General features: G+C 45.2%; 1 protein-coding gene across 1 annotated transcript; it reads right to left on the bottom strand.

The window, feature by feature from the left end:
- Window positions 1–8,365: 8,365 nt before the first annotated feature.
- LOC100191900 (glyceraldehyde-3-phosphate dehydrogenase, cytosolic) lies at window positions 8,366–13,358 on the bottom strand. Its single transcript, NM_001137324.1, has 14 exons — window positions 13,052–13,358; window positions 12,559–12,632; window positions 12,395–12,453; window positions 12,261–12,299; window positions 11,779–11,879; window positions 11,101–11,213; window positions 10,517–10,616; window positions 10,267–10,413; window positions 10,070–10,130; window positions 9,870–9,967; window positions 9,652–9,794; window positions 9,140–9,223; window positions 8,968–9,057; window positions 8,366–8,736 (listed from the first exon to the last, which is right to left on the bottom strand). The coding sequence occupies exons 1-14, from the start codon at window positions 13,118–13,120 to the stop codon at window positions 8,676–8,678; spliced, it is 1,239 nt and encodes a 412-aa protein (NP_001130796.1). The 5' UTR covers window positions 13,121–13,358; the 3' UTR covers window positions 8,366–8,675.
- Window positions 13,359–14,682: the final 1,324 nt, after the last annotated feature.

A 14,682-nucleotide genomic window follows, 5' to 3' on the forward strand; every position in this document is an offset into this window, starting at 1 on the left:
CTTTCAGGGTAGAAGAGGCCTTGCTAGATCCAGACTGGGTGTTGGCCATGCAAGAGGAGTTAAACAACTTCAAGCACAATGAAGTTTGGACACTGGTGCCTCGTCCGAAGCAAAATGTTGTGGGAACCAAGTGGGTGTTCCGCAACAAACAGGACGAGCACGGGGTGGTGACGAGGAACAAGGCTCGACTTGTGGCAAAAGGTTATGCCCAAGTCGCAGGTTTGGATTTCGAGGAGACCTTTGCTCCTGTGGCTAGGCTAGAGTCAATTCGTATCTTGCTAGCATATGCCGCTCACCATTCTTTCAGGTTGTTTCAAATGGATGTGAAGAGCGCCTTCCTCAACGGGCCAATCAAGGAGGAGGTGTACGTGGAGCAACCCCCTGGCTTCGAGGATGAACGGTACCCCGACCATGTGTGTAAGCTCTCTAAGGCGCTCTATGGACTTAAGCAAGCCCCAAGAGCATGGTATGAATGCCTTAGAGATTTCTTAATTGCTAATGCTTTCAAGGTTGGGAAAGCCGATCCAACTCTTTTTACTAAGACTTGTAATGGTGAATTGTTTGTGTGCCAAATTTATGTCGATGACATAATATTTGGTTCTACTAACCAAAAGTCTTGTGAAGAGTTTAGCAGGGTGATGACGCAGAAATTCGAGATGTCGATGATGGGCGAGTTGAACTACTTCCTTGGGTTCCAAGTGAAGCAACTCAAGGACGGCACCTTCATCTCCCAAACGAAGTACACGCAAGATCTGCTAAAGCGGTTTGGGATGAAGGACGCCAAGCCCGCAAAGACTCCGATGGGGACCGACGGACACACCGACCTCAACAAAGGAGGTAAGTCCGTTGATCAAAAAGCATACCGGTCAATGATAGGTTCTTTGCTTTACTTATGTGCTAGTAGACCGGATATTATGCTTAGCGTATGCATGTGTGCTAGATTTCAATCCGATCCTAAGGAGTGTCACTTAGTGGTGGTGAAGCGAATTCTTAGATATTTGGTTGCTACGCCTTGCTTCGGGCTCTGGTATCCAAAGGGGTCTACCTTTGACTTAGTTGGATACTCAGACTCCGACTATGCTGGATGTAAGGTCGATAGGAAGAGTACATCGGGGACGTGCCAATTCTTAGGAAGGTCCCTGGTGTCATGGAACTCTAAGAAACAAACTTCCGTTGCCCTATCCACCGCTGAGGCCGAGTATGTTGCCGCAGGACAGTGTTGCGCGCAACTACTTTGGATGAGGCAAACCCTCAGGGACTTTGGCTACAATCTGAGCAAAGTCCCACTCCTATGTGATAATGAGAGTGCTATCCGCATGGCGGAAAATCCTGTTGAGCACAGCCGCACAAAGCACATAGACATCCGGCATCACTTTTTGAGAGACCACCAGCAAAAGGGAGATATCGAAGTGTTTCATGTTAGCACCGAGAACCAGCTAGCCGATATCTTTACCAAGCCTCTAGATGAGAAGACCTTTTGCAGGCTGCGTAGTGAGCTAAATGTCTTAGATTCGCGGAACCTGGATTGAATTGTAGCATACATGTAGTTATGCTTTTGATCATGTTCCTTTTTTGCATTATGTTGCTTATTATGGTGCTCAAGTTGTACAAACACTCCCTGGACCTCACAAGTCCGTTGCAAAGTGATGCACATGTTTAGGGGGAGATGTGTTACAACTTGACCCTTTGAGACTAACCTTGTGCTTGAGTTTGATAATTTAGTCTCGAAGGAGGATTGAAAGGGAAAAGATGGACTTGGACCATGAAAGACTTCCACTGCACTCCGATGAGAGGGTAACTAATTCCAAGTTCATCTCATGAAATCTTATTGCCATTTGCTCTTAATTAAAGACTTTGGTGAGGCAATGGGGTTAAAAGGCCAAGATTGATCCCGTTTTGGTGCTTGATGCCAAAGGGGGAGAAAATAAAGGCCAAAGCGATAAATGGATCAGCTACCACTTGAGAGATTTTGAAAATAGTAGAATAGAGTTTTTGTTGTGTCAAAAGCTTTTATTGTCTCTCTTGTCAAAAGTTGGCTTCTTGTGGGGAGAAGTATTGATTATGGGAAATAGGGGGAGTTTTTGAAATCTTTGATCAATCTCTTTTGGAATGACTCTCTTTATACTTCAACATGTGTGTTTGACTTAGAGATAGAGATTTGAGTTTGATTTGCTAAAACAAACCAAGTGGTGGCAAAGGATGATCCATATATGCCAAAATTGAATAAAACTTAAATTTATTTTATTTGAAGTGAGTTTGCACTTGTTCTAGTTGCTTTATGTTGTGTTGGCATAAATCACCAAAAAGGGGGAGATTGAAAGGGAAATGTGCCCTTGGGCCATTTCTATGTATTTTGGTGATTGAGTGCCAACACATGTGCTTAATTGGGAATTTATGTACATGGTTGAACAAGGTGAAAATCATGAAGTAAAGGTATGTTTCTAAGCCTTAGTACATTGGTTTTAAGTACTAATATATTTGTCTAAGTGTTAGAAACAGAAAGAAGAAGAATAGAGAAAAGGAGAAGGGACTTGGCTGTGTGCTGCCAAGACCCAGCTCGGTCTGGAGCACCGGACTGTCCGGTGTGCACCGGACAGTGTCCGGTGCGCCAGGCTGGCGCGACTCGAACTGGCCGCTCTCGGGAAATTGGCCGGCGGCGTACGGCTAAAATTCACCGGACTGTCCGGTGTGCACCGGACTGTCCGGTGAGCCAACGGTCGGCCAGGGCCAACGGTCGGCCGCGCAATCCGCGCGGGACACGTGGCCGAGCCAACGGTCGGAAGACGGCACCGGACTGTCCGGTGTGCACCGGACATGTCCGGTGCGCCAACAGCGCCAGATCTGCCAATGGTCTGCAACGGTCGTCTTCGCCGTTTAAGGAAACAAATCGGGCACCGGACAGTGTCCGGTGTGCACCGGACTGTCCGGTGCCCCCGACGACAGAAGGCAAGGATGGCCTTCCGGATTTGCTCTCAACGGCTCCTTGCTGCCTTGGGGCTATAAAAGGAGCCCCTAGGCGCATGGAGGAGATACACAAGCAACCTTTGAGCATTCTTGATAATCCACACTAAGTCTCTGCGCATTCGTTTGTGTTTCTAAGTGATTCGAGCTCTGTTCTAAGTGAGAACTCTGAGATAGTCTTGTGAGCTCGATTCTTGGCCGTGTGTGTGCGCTTTTGCTGTGGATTTGTGTGTGTTGCTTCCCTCCCTTGCTCTGTGTTTCATTTGTGATCATATACTTGTAAGGGCAAGAGACTCCAATTTGTGGAGATTCCTTGCAAACGGGATAGTGAAAGGAAAACAAAACACCGTGGTATTCAAGTGGGTCTTTGGACCGCTTGAGAGGGGTTGATTGCAACCCTCGTCCGTTGGGACGCCACAACGTGGAGTAGGCAAGCGTTGGTCTTGGCCGAACCACGGGATAAAACCACTGTGTCACTCTGTGCTTGATTCTCTTGTGGTACTTGTGTTTTGACTCCTCTCTAGCCACTTGGCATAAACTGTGCTAACACCTAATCAAGTTTTGTGGCTATAAGTTTGAAGTTTTTACAGGATCACCTATTCACCCCCCCCCTCTAGGTGCTCTCAGTTACGTATTTCCTAGCTTTTAAGATATAAAAATACACAAACAACTTTTTTCATCATTTGTATTATTTATAGTATATTTATAGTATTTAACTTTTGTTTTTCTCTTATTCATTCACTTGAACACAACAAAAGTCTATAACTTGAATAAATTATATGCTAGATGTATCTCATATTATATAAAAACGGTAAAAACGGTATCATCACAACTCGGAAATGGAAAATACAAAAACGATCGGAAAACTAGCTAAATCGTTTTTGTACCGTTTCTAATCGGTTCCTGAACAATTCGAAAACAATCGGGAAAAAAGAGTATTCGAAATGGGGCGGTATGGGAATTTCCCGTCCCGTTTTCATCCTTATAAATAGTGAAGATTTATCCTATATATGTATAGGGCAGTGCTTAATTTCTGTTGCCCTGTGGCATGAGGTGGGGTTATGCGTTAGCCTTGGGACCTGTGGGGGACAGATATCCCCCAGGTCCACTAGAAGGCAAGAAGGCCTCGCGAGAGGCTTTGGGCCAGTTACCTCGACTCATTGCTCTTAGTGGTGATGTAGACATAGGGGCCTTGAAAGTTTTCTTCTTTTTCGGGGCACCAATTCCCTCTAGAAAACAGGCACACTTGTCAGTGAGTGAGGATCCCTCTAATAACCTTAGATGTTCTAGATACCAAGATTGAGAGAAGCAAAATGGGGCTAAAGAACAACCGAAGAGCGAGAGAGGGTAAGTAAAACACCACTCAAATTGTAGCCCTAGCTCCAACCCGGCCAGTCTAAGTTGGCATATCGGGTAGGCTAGGATGACGACTAGGCTAGGTTAGGGTCAGTTAGGCTAAATTTTGGGCTAACTGCTAGTTGGTTTGAGTACCTAGCGTGACCATGTTTCCAACCTGTCTAGGCCAGGTTTGTCAACCCAGTCTCAAATGACTAGTTTTGGTATGCTAGCTATAAATATCTCTCCCACTCTACCATTTCATGATGCTGATCCTCCACACTCTTGTCCATGACCAGACTAGGCCCTAGGAATTCCTCCTATCTTTGTGAGTGTTTGATTAGATAAATATTAAACCTTGATTAGGGAGTATCCCAACCTTTGTGAGCTTGCCTTTGTGGCATTAGAGGGCTTGAAAGGCCATGAGAGTTGAGCCATTTTTTAGCACTTGAGGAATTCAAATATCTTTGTTTTGTTACAATCTTTCTCTTGGATCTTTGTTCCTAGGTGGTAAAGTGTCACTGGTAAGCACCCTAGGGTGTGTAGGCTACTACGACAATTTTGTAAGAAGGGCTAGATTTTCTGTTGAAAGAGGAAAGAAGACTCCTTAGTGGATTAGTAGAGGGGGTGCTATTTTGGGTATGGCCAAGAGTAGACATTTTTGGGTCATTCACCAGCTTCCATAATGGAGACATGGGGCACTTTATGGTGGCCCAAACTTTGGTCAATCAAATCCTCGTATCTTTCGATTGGTTTGTCTCATGCTTGTTCATATTGCTTATATATTTGTGTTTTCGCTTATGCTACTGGGGTGTGGTTGCTTGCGCTTGTAAGAAGTGTGTGAATGTATCATATACACACAATCAAGTGACACATGAAGTTGCATTGACATAGATGAAGAGGAAGGGAAAAAGGACCTTTAGGGTGCTCTCTAGCTAAAGTGGTCAAGCTAATTTGTCACCTTAGCTAGGCTAGGATTTGCAAGGAGGTTGTTATTAATTATTTTGTGTACTAATATTTTTATAAAAAAAATTGTGCAGGATATTCATCCTCTCAATAGTCGTCGAAGAGGTCTTCTCGTAAACCACCAGACCTAGCTAGAAAAGCATATATACTATATCTCCTCCATAATCTAGACGTTGGAACAAGAAAACAATGTTGATTGAGTAATTTTGATTATTAGCATTCAATCAGGCAAAACAGCAGCTTACAGCCAAACACCGGCCTCTCATGGCTCTCACGCTGCCACACAGCTATACCGCACCGGCAGGGAGCCAGGGAGATGAGAGCCGAGAAGACGACCTCGATGTTCTCATCGTGTGGTGCCACGCACCCAAAGAAGCGGTTTTCCTTTCGGGCTAGTTCCTGGATCATCTCCATTTATCTGTCCACCAAATCATTCATGATAGCAACAAATCACCCATTCACCGATTTGAATCTTCCAATTATATTGTTAGCAGTAGATACTAGCAGCAATTTTGGTATCTGTACTACAGAAAGAGTGGTTGTCTTGCATCAACAATTCGAGACTACAGGGGGTTTTCAAACAGTACACCTCTAAGACAAACTAGATCGGCAGATCAGAAAAATTGTTGTAATCGTACAATTGACAGTAGGCGAATTTGCTCCAAATGAGTATGAGTTTGAGTAGATATAAATTTGCTCCAAATGAGTTTGAGTAGATATATCCATCGTATGCTTATATTATGTGCGTTGGATGTGGATCATCATATATATGGTTATGAGTCACAACCGTTTCGTGCATTAGAGTAGATGCTAGGTTTCGTTTACTCCAGGGTGCTGTTTGGTTATGACTCCGTGAACGTAAGCGACAATGGAATGGTTACAGGAATGATTTGGTAACCGAAGCCTGTGATTGTTTAGAGGGTTTTTCTTCTCACTGCGTAGGAGATTAGATAGCAGTGGGATCCGTTAACGACGTGATCTGATTACATGCAACAAAAAATAAAACCAACCAAACAGCACGTACGAACCATTCTAGCTGGAATAATGACATCTTTTTTGTATTAATATTATAGATTAGTTGGAATTATATTGTTCCTAGCCTCAGACCGAGATAAACGAACGGACCCTAAAATGTTTTTTTGGTCATCCTGGCACTCGAGTGCTACACGCTTCCAAAACAAGAAAATTTGTGAAATTAGCGCCCTCAAAAATAGCCCGGTTTAAAATTTGCCTTCTACAAAAATAAAAATACGAAACGAACTCAGGACCTCGAATGTTACTCAGATCACTGCAACTCAGACTGCATGCATGAATGTTCTCTCGAATGTTACTCAGGTCACTGCAACTCAGACTGCATGAATGTTCTTTTCCACACACAGATGGTTTATGAATTGAAACTTCATATTTCTTATAAGAAAAGTAGAAAACACTCCTAATGCATGCACGGTGCATCTGCGGCGCTGCGCATGATGCATGCATCCGTTGCAGACGACTCTACCTACAGAGCACGCGGCGCCGGTGGTGGCTCGTCGGCGCACTTGAGGCAGTAGCAGGTGCCCTTATTGCACTCCCCGCCGACGAAGCCATTGCCAATCGCCACGCAATCGTTGCGGCAGTAACGAAGGCCGTCGCTTCCGTGGCAGACGTTGGGGTCCGGCGCCGGGTACTCCAGGCACCACGCTTCCACACCAGCATCTGCAGAACACCAAAGACAATTTTCATGTGTTTTTTTCCAGCAAATAGAAAAGAGAAGGCCATTATATACGTGTCCTGTATGCAGTGCGAGCTTACCATGAGACATGAAGGCTACTGCCAACAGCAGCAGGGCAGATGCGAAGAGGGCGGTGGCCTGGCGAGCCATATGGCTTCAGCTGCTTGCTCGATAGAAACGCTCGTGAGGAGAGAGTAACCTGGTGGATTTGTTGGATGCTGATTTGCACTGGGATGGATGATCGTCTCTGTCGATGGTGGCTGCTTTTATACTAGCGGAGGGTAATTAGTAGGCCGCGAAGAAGAAGCCCTAAAACCTGCACGGGATTGATTGCGAATAATGTCCTTCTAATTTTGTTGGGCAGTAAAATGGAAGCGTTTCCCGGATATATTCTAAGATACGATGCCTATCTGAGGATTGTTACGGCCAGATTGGTTGAGTCCTCGTCGCGTGGTGCCGGCGTGCCGCGCGCCAAGTGTTTTTTTTTTTTCCTTTCTGGCACTGGCAGCAAATCAGCGTGATGCTACCTGAGGATTGTTAAGGCCAGAGTCAATGCGTGATGCCGCGCGCCAAAGGAGGCGTTTTTTTTTCCCTTTCTGGCACTGGCAGCAAATCAGCGTTCACCGATCTTGATCTTCCAATTGTTAGCAGTAGATACTATACTAGCAGCAATTTTGGTGCCGAGACTTATCGTGCAAATAGTGATTTACACGAATAACGCGCGCGCGAACAGCACATAAATATAATAGCGTGCGGACCGGACGTGCAGCACGCGTGCACGAACATGCAAATGGATGACGACTACATATACTAGATGTGCGGAACGATGCGAGACAACACGCACGACAACACGTGACTTGCGCGCAGCACGAATTGCATGGCAGCGAGGGTGCGACGGGGTTGTGCGCAATGGGTAGACAAAGCTCACCTCGCGACGACACATATACTAGATGTGCGGAACGATGCGAGACAACACGCACGACAACACGTGACTTGCGCGCAGCACGAATTGCATGGCAGCGAGGGTGCGACGGGGTTGTGCGCAATGGGTAGACAAAGCTCACCTCGCGACGACGGCGAGACGAGTTCACGGCGAGGCTATTGCGCCGGGGGTCACGCAAGGGCCGAGTCGAACTACACACGCCGCGCGGGCTGCGCAGAAGAACTACGCCGGGTCGCATTTGTTCCAAATGAGGCTACTAGCTCAATTTTACCTGCTATGTCTGTTTCGTGATGCTTCTTTTTCTTGAGACTCTGCAAAACACATGAGCGTTCCATTTTCCAAATCTTCTGTACAAAAACTTCAGCTTAATTTCTATGCATATTATTGTCGACTTTCGAGCAACAGACAGATTTGTGCAAACAAAGAAAAATAGGGTGCAAGTCGACGGATTGCCATTGCCATCCTATATTTCCATTAATACCGCCTCATTCAGGGGCTCCCACATCAACATATCATCAAGTCGACAAACCGTACAACGACTCATCAATCAACAATTCCGCATATAACCATGCCAGGGTACTACGGTGCAAATTTGCCCACTTCTACAACTAAAATACAGGCCATGGATCTGAGTCCAGTCTCGCGCGAGTTCGAAGTGTTCCAGCATTTGATCTTATTCCAAACAACAGCTAACAGAAAATGGCCGTCAAAATTGCAGTCTTTTTTTCTAAGCTACTACTGGAGAAACGAGTACGGACATCAGAGCTTGGCGGCGGCACTGACGAGAGCCATGTGGGCGATCAGATCCAGAACCCGGTTGCTGTCAAAGCGAACAAAGAGCATGCAGTCTTAGGGCTTGTTCGGTTAGCTCTCAATCCATGTGGATTGAGTGGGATTGGATGGGTTTGAATCCCAAACAAGTCAAATTTCTTAAGAATTTTTTCCAATCTCATCCAATCCATGTGTATTGGGAATAACCGAACAAGGCCTTAGGTGTGTAGAAGGTTTGACTTCGACAAATGATGCAATTAAATAGGTAACAAACTCTTACCTGTAGCCCCACTCGTTGTCATACCAAGACACAAGCTTCATGAAAGAAGAGCTCAGTCCGATACCAGCCTTGGCATCAAAGATGCTTGACCTGATATACAGAAGGCAATGATCAGCTACCTTCCCACCCCACAGGGCAAAATTAGGTTACGTCACTGGATTGAAGTAGTCACCTAGAATCACCAACAAAATCATTGGAAACAACGTCCTCGTCTGTGTAGCCAAGAATACCTTTGAGTGCACCCTCTGATGCCGCCCTGGAAAAAAGATATGCTGCATAAGATCCACCGTAGGATGGCTGGTAATATGCGCATGGTTGCTCTCTGCACAAATCTTAGGAATACCACAGCAGAGCACGCTTCAAATGAAGTTCACACATAATTTCTAGTGGGGCCAGAGTAACATGAGCATGCAATTGAGCTACCTACTGTCCAATCGTGCAGCCTACAGTGAGCAAGATGTTGGACCGAGATATTTTGCTACCTCTCTCCAGATCTAACAAATGCTGCAACTATCTCTAGTTTATGTAAATCATGCGCTGCAAAGTATGAAGTGCTACGACCATTATGTGAGCCTTCAAATTGCTGATTACTAATTTATCAAGAGGTTGTGCTTTCACTCATCAGAATAGCAAACCGGAAGCTGAAAACCATACGGAAGCAACAAGTGAGGTACTTCTACATACTTGATGGCTGCTTTCACATCATCATAGGAGGCGTTTTTCTCAATCCGGCATGTCAAGTCCACAACAGAGACATTTGGTGTTGGAACTCGGAAGGCCATGCCAGTGAGCTTTCCATTCAGCTCAGGCAGAACTTTTCCAACAGCCTGACAACAAAGTGAAATCAGTCAGTGCAAAATTTGAGTCTAAAATACGCATGGTGTGCCTTTGGCTTCAGCTACCTTTGCTGCACCAGTGGAGCTAGGAATTATGTTTTGGCCAGCACCACGTCCTCCTCTCCAATCCTTCATTGAAGGACCATCAACGGTCTTCTGGGTGGCTGGACATGGTACAGTAACATGCTCATGACAATTATTTTGAAAATGCATGAAAATGGCAAATGACTTAACAGGTAGACACTGGATGAAAGCCAGTAACCAACCTGTTGTGGCATGAACAGTTGTCATAAGGCCCTCCACGATGCCAAATTCCTCATGTACAACCTGCACACCGTGTTTAAGAAATTAGGGTTTGGAAAGGCAGAAAATATGAAGTACAAGAGCCGTTTATTTTGATTATCAAGAACCGTTGTTGGCAGAAACTAGACACTGGTAAACAGACAGCAATAAGCAAAATGACCTTGGCAAGTGGAGCAAGGCAGTTGGTGGTGCAACTTGCATTAGAAACAACATTCATCTTCGAATCATAGCTATTCTCATTAACTCCAACTACAAACATGGGAGCATCTGCTGATGGTGCAGATATCACCACTTTCTTAGCACCACCCTGTAAACAAACAAAAGAAACCTCAACATGTTTTCGATACGAAAAGATATGTAGTTAGTCAATTAGATGTCATTGTTAGAAATTAGAAGTCTGGTACACAAACCTTTAAGTGTGCTGATGCTTTATCAGTCGTTGTAAAGACACCAGAAGATTCAACAACATATTCAGCCCCAAAGTTACCCCATGGAATCTCTGCAGGATCTCTGGAATGTTGAAGCAAAATTCTGTGAGTTCTTAGAATAAAAAATTGTAAAACTGCAGACCAAGAAATAGTAATGCAAAACACAACAAATCATTATATGACTATAATAAGCACAAAAGATGGTAGTGGTGCAGTACTCCAGAAATACAAAACTGTCATGCTTGTGCTCCAAAAAATAGCATAAGTAAAATGTTTACAAACATTGTATGTCTACATACTGAACATTGTAACAGATCAAAGAAATTTGGCATACTGCATGGCAAGCTTGCAAGTTATACATTGTGCTGACTTGTGTCTTCAAAACAGACTGAAATAAGAATTTATCAAGTGATTACAAGTAATTCAAGCACAATTCATCCATAGCACAGGACGAGGTATGTACCCACAAGTATTCACCAAATCCAAGCTTACTAGCACAACTGCAATATAACAATGTCATGTACAATAGGCAAATAAGATACTGATGTGACCTCAATCAACATTACCTTTTGCTTGTAATTGTGACCTTCTTCCCATTGATCTCCAGGGTTGAATCATCCACAACACAAATAGAACCTTTAAACGGGCCATGAGTAGAGTCATACTTGAACATATAGGCCTGGAAAGGGGAAGATTATATAGAAACAAACATAGAAACACAAACAATACCAAACCTCATGCATAGACATAGGCAGTTGTTAAATCAACAGTGAAGTAAAAAAATGTAATAGTAGAATTAAAAAATCTGCTAGATTCACATTAGCTGCATTGTTCCAGTTAATAATGTGCATTCACTTGCATTACAAAATTTGTAAGGTAGATGGAAAAATAGAAAACAATGCTTTTGTAAAAAAATAAAAACATCATGAATGATCAGTATAGCAGCTGTTTTGTAAAGCCATCACATACATATCATACTTGAGCAACATAGTGAAAGCACATGAAACATAACATAAATGAGATAACAGCAACTATGGTTTGTGTCAGATTAAAGATAATTATTTCAATTGATCCAGTGTTGTAGTTGGGGCCGTAACTGTGTACCTCTGCTCAGGTAGAGCAGTTTTCAAATAACCAGAAGGAAAATGCAAAAAGAACTCTTAATTAGCTCATTGTTGTTAAATGAAACGTCCAGAATCTGAAATTTCAAATATTATAACAAAAAAATAATTTAACTACCTTACCATGTACTTAGCATCAACGAAAGGGTCATTCACAGCCACAACTTCAATATCGTCTCTGCTAGTTGCAATTCGCAGGACCAACCTGCCAATCCGCCCAAAGCCTATAGTAACAAGAAAAGAGGGCAAGAGCAAATCAGAAATAGAATCTGATATAGTTCACCTGGTTCATACTTGCATCAAACTGCAAAGTAACTCAGAAAGCCAAGAATGATCTATTTGCTAAATGTAGTTAGCTAGTGCAACAAATACTCAACCAGGAACTAAAAACTGTCTTTGTAAAACCTTAAAACATAACATCTCATGTCATGTGGTGCAGTTGCAATGCACACCAGATATTAGTGAGAAAGGCCAGCCAAGCCTGAAGACAGAACGCATCAACCAGCAAGGCCAAAGGTGGTCGATGGTCTGTCACATTCAGGTTACAATATGATAGTTTTCATTCACGTCAATTTAGTTCCTAGGATTGTACATAAAGAACTCACCGTTGATGCCGATCTTTGTCTTCTCGCCACTCAAATATTCTACACAGAAACAAAGGGACAACAAAACTATAAATCCACCGCAGGCTGCACGGTTCACATGAAATGTTTCGTTGGTGGGCACAACAGCTACTTACGTGGCACGGCAGGGGGCGCCTGTGTAGCTATCGCTCTCATCGGCTCGATGTGCCTCGCACTTCAATTCACAAGATGTTAGACAGACTGACTGTACCAATGTCTGAAACTACACTTACAAGGCTGACAGGGACGGACTAGGGCCTCAAAAGTAAGCACCACTTACGCCAAAGAGGAGACCGCGACGGAGGGGAAGGCGCGGCCGAAATGGGCTGAACCAGTGCTCCTCACGCACGGAACCTACAACAAATCAGCCAAGTCGCATCAGTGGGGGGCGCCTGCAATGTGCTAGGAATCACACGTCACCGCATCAGGGGTGAGGACACCGCAATCAATGGAACACAAAACTGATGTCCTCCCGTCCGTCCCGAGGGGCACACACAGGGCCGCGAGCCAGCGACAGGGAAAACATATTGCGATTTGGCCAAGCACACGGTCGAGAGCTCCACCGAACCGCCAACGAACTAGGATACGACTATACGAACCAAATCTAGGCGCGGCAATGAAAACCCGCGAAAGGAACCCGCAAACCACCCGCGCGAGGCACGAGCGCGCTGCTCCAGGCTCCAGCAAGCGAATCGCCAACGATATCGAAGAAACGAGAAATACCCAGCATGCACGCGGGAGACGGAGAGGGCACGGGCTACGAGCAGGTATACCTTGACGGGGTCGGCCGCGGCGGCGCGGGATCCGGCGGCGGCGTGGAGGGGCACGGAGAGCGCCGCCATGGATGAGGGCCTGGGAATGGGAGCGGGCGGGGCTGGCCTGCTCGTACGTGTGCTAGGGTTTGACCAACGACGCTCCGCAAGTAGCGAGGGCTTTGCTTGCCTTCCGGGGGCAGGGCGCGGAACGGAAGCGGAGGCGAGCGGAGGGAGGAGAGCGGGGAAGGTGGCGGCGGGGCGGAAGCGTTCAGCGTGTGATCGTGCCTCGTTTCCGTCGTCAAAAGAGAGGAAATGAAATTAAAAGGAGAAAAAAAAAACAATGGTCTGCACTGTGCATGCAGCGCCCCGCCGGCCGCTTGGGTAGGTGGCGGTCTGGTACTCTGGTGCCCGTGCGATCCCGCTGCGTTGGGGTCGGGCCTGCGCTTTTTTGTGCCGCCTGTTCTGCTTCGCCTACCCCACGCCACGCCACACGGAACTCCCAGACTCTGGGCTCTAGCTAATATACTCCAAACCACTCCGGTAAAGACAACGAGGGGTACCATCAGGCTTGCGATTAAGAAAAATAGATCAATTTCCATTCGTCTGTATGCCTCTATGCGGCTACTACCTTTGACCACATCGATGCTGCTCGGTCGCTCCTATACTATAGTCCCACCTAAAACACTTTACTGACTAATTTTAGCATTTTGGCTTCGAAACACTCGCTAATAAATAGCTAGCCAAACGGTTGTCAAACTGTTTATCCATTAATCATTTATATTGCGAATAGATCGTGTAAAGAGAAAGTACATCTATTAGCAAAGACTCTAAACATACTTTTACTAATTGTTGCTAACTAATTATTTGTTGGCTAATTGTTAGCCGCGAGGATCAAACAGAGTCTAAGTAGTCATCTAGGGTTTGGGCTCTGATCATAAGACTGTAAGAGATGAGCTGGGAGCGCGTGGAACTTTACTGCAGAACACACAGGCAATCACCTTCAACAAAAGCACTTGGGAAGCATTGTGCAACCGAAGGTCACCTCTAACGAAAGTACACACGCGCAACTTTGGCGCAGAACAAATTTATGGTTGGTTGGTTGTCCACGCATAGCAGATCAGAATATATACACACAAAGCTAATTGACATGTTACGTAGCAAATATTTTAATTAATATTGTTGTTTTTTCTTAGTAATCACACGAAGCTAAATTCTTCCCGTCGTCATTTTTTTCTCTTCGAAATTAGTGCCGTTGGAGATGCTAATACTCTCGACTGAGCCTACAACTTTAGAGCTTTTTAGGAAATACAAGTGGACACACAGCCATTTCCTGTTAATACAATAGATGTCGCATGCGAAAAGGTCTTAGTTCGACCCGAAATGGCCGATAAAAGCAAAAGCAAAGACATCATCATTGACGATCCTCGCACGTCAAATGTATTGCAAAAGGAGATTGCTCGAAAGGCTCCGGACGATAAGGCTAAAAAGTCCGGAGGCACCGGGGGGCAAGCACAATTAATGAGCCAAGCACGACAGCCTGGCCTGAGCATCACAGACGGTATGGCACCTACGTGCGGACGGTCCGGTGCTCAGACAGACGGTTCGGCTAACTCTGCCGGACAATCCGCCTATGGCCAAAGGCGTCAGCC

The sequence above is a fragment of the Zea mays genome, chromosome 4, assembly GCF_902167145.1.
Source record: "Zea mays cultivar B73 chromosome 4, Zm-B73-REFERENCE-NAM-5.0, whole genome shotgun sequence".
Classification (NCBI taxonomy): domain Eukaryota; kingdom Viridiplantae; phylum Streptophyta; class Magnoliopsida; order Poales; family Poaceae; genus Zea; species Zea mays.

Excerpts from the sequence above, each read along its gene's own strand:
- LOC100191900 (NM_001137324.1), bottom strand. The coding sequence starts at position 13,120 with ATGGCGGCGCTCTCCGTGCCCCTCCACGCCGCCGCCGGATCCCGCGCC. Across the intron at positions 10,414-10,516 it reads AAGCATCAGCACACTTAAAG|GGTGGTGCTAAGAAAGTGGT; the intron begins GTTTGTGTACCA and ends GTTTGTTTACAG. Across the intron at positions 9,058-9,139 it reads GATTTTGTTGGTGATTCTAG|GTCAAGCATCTTTGATGCCA; the intron begins GTGACTACTTCA and ends TCTGTATATCAG.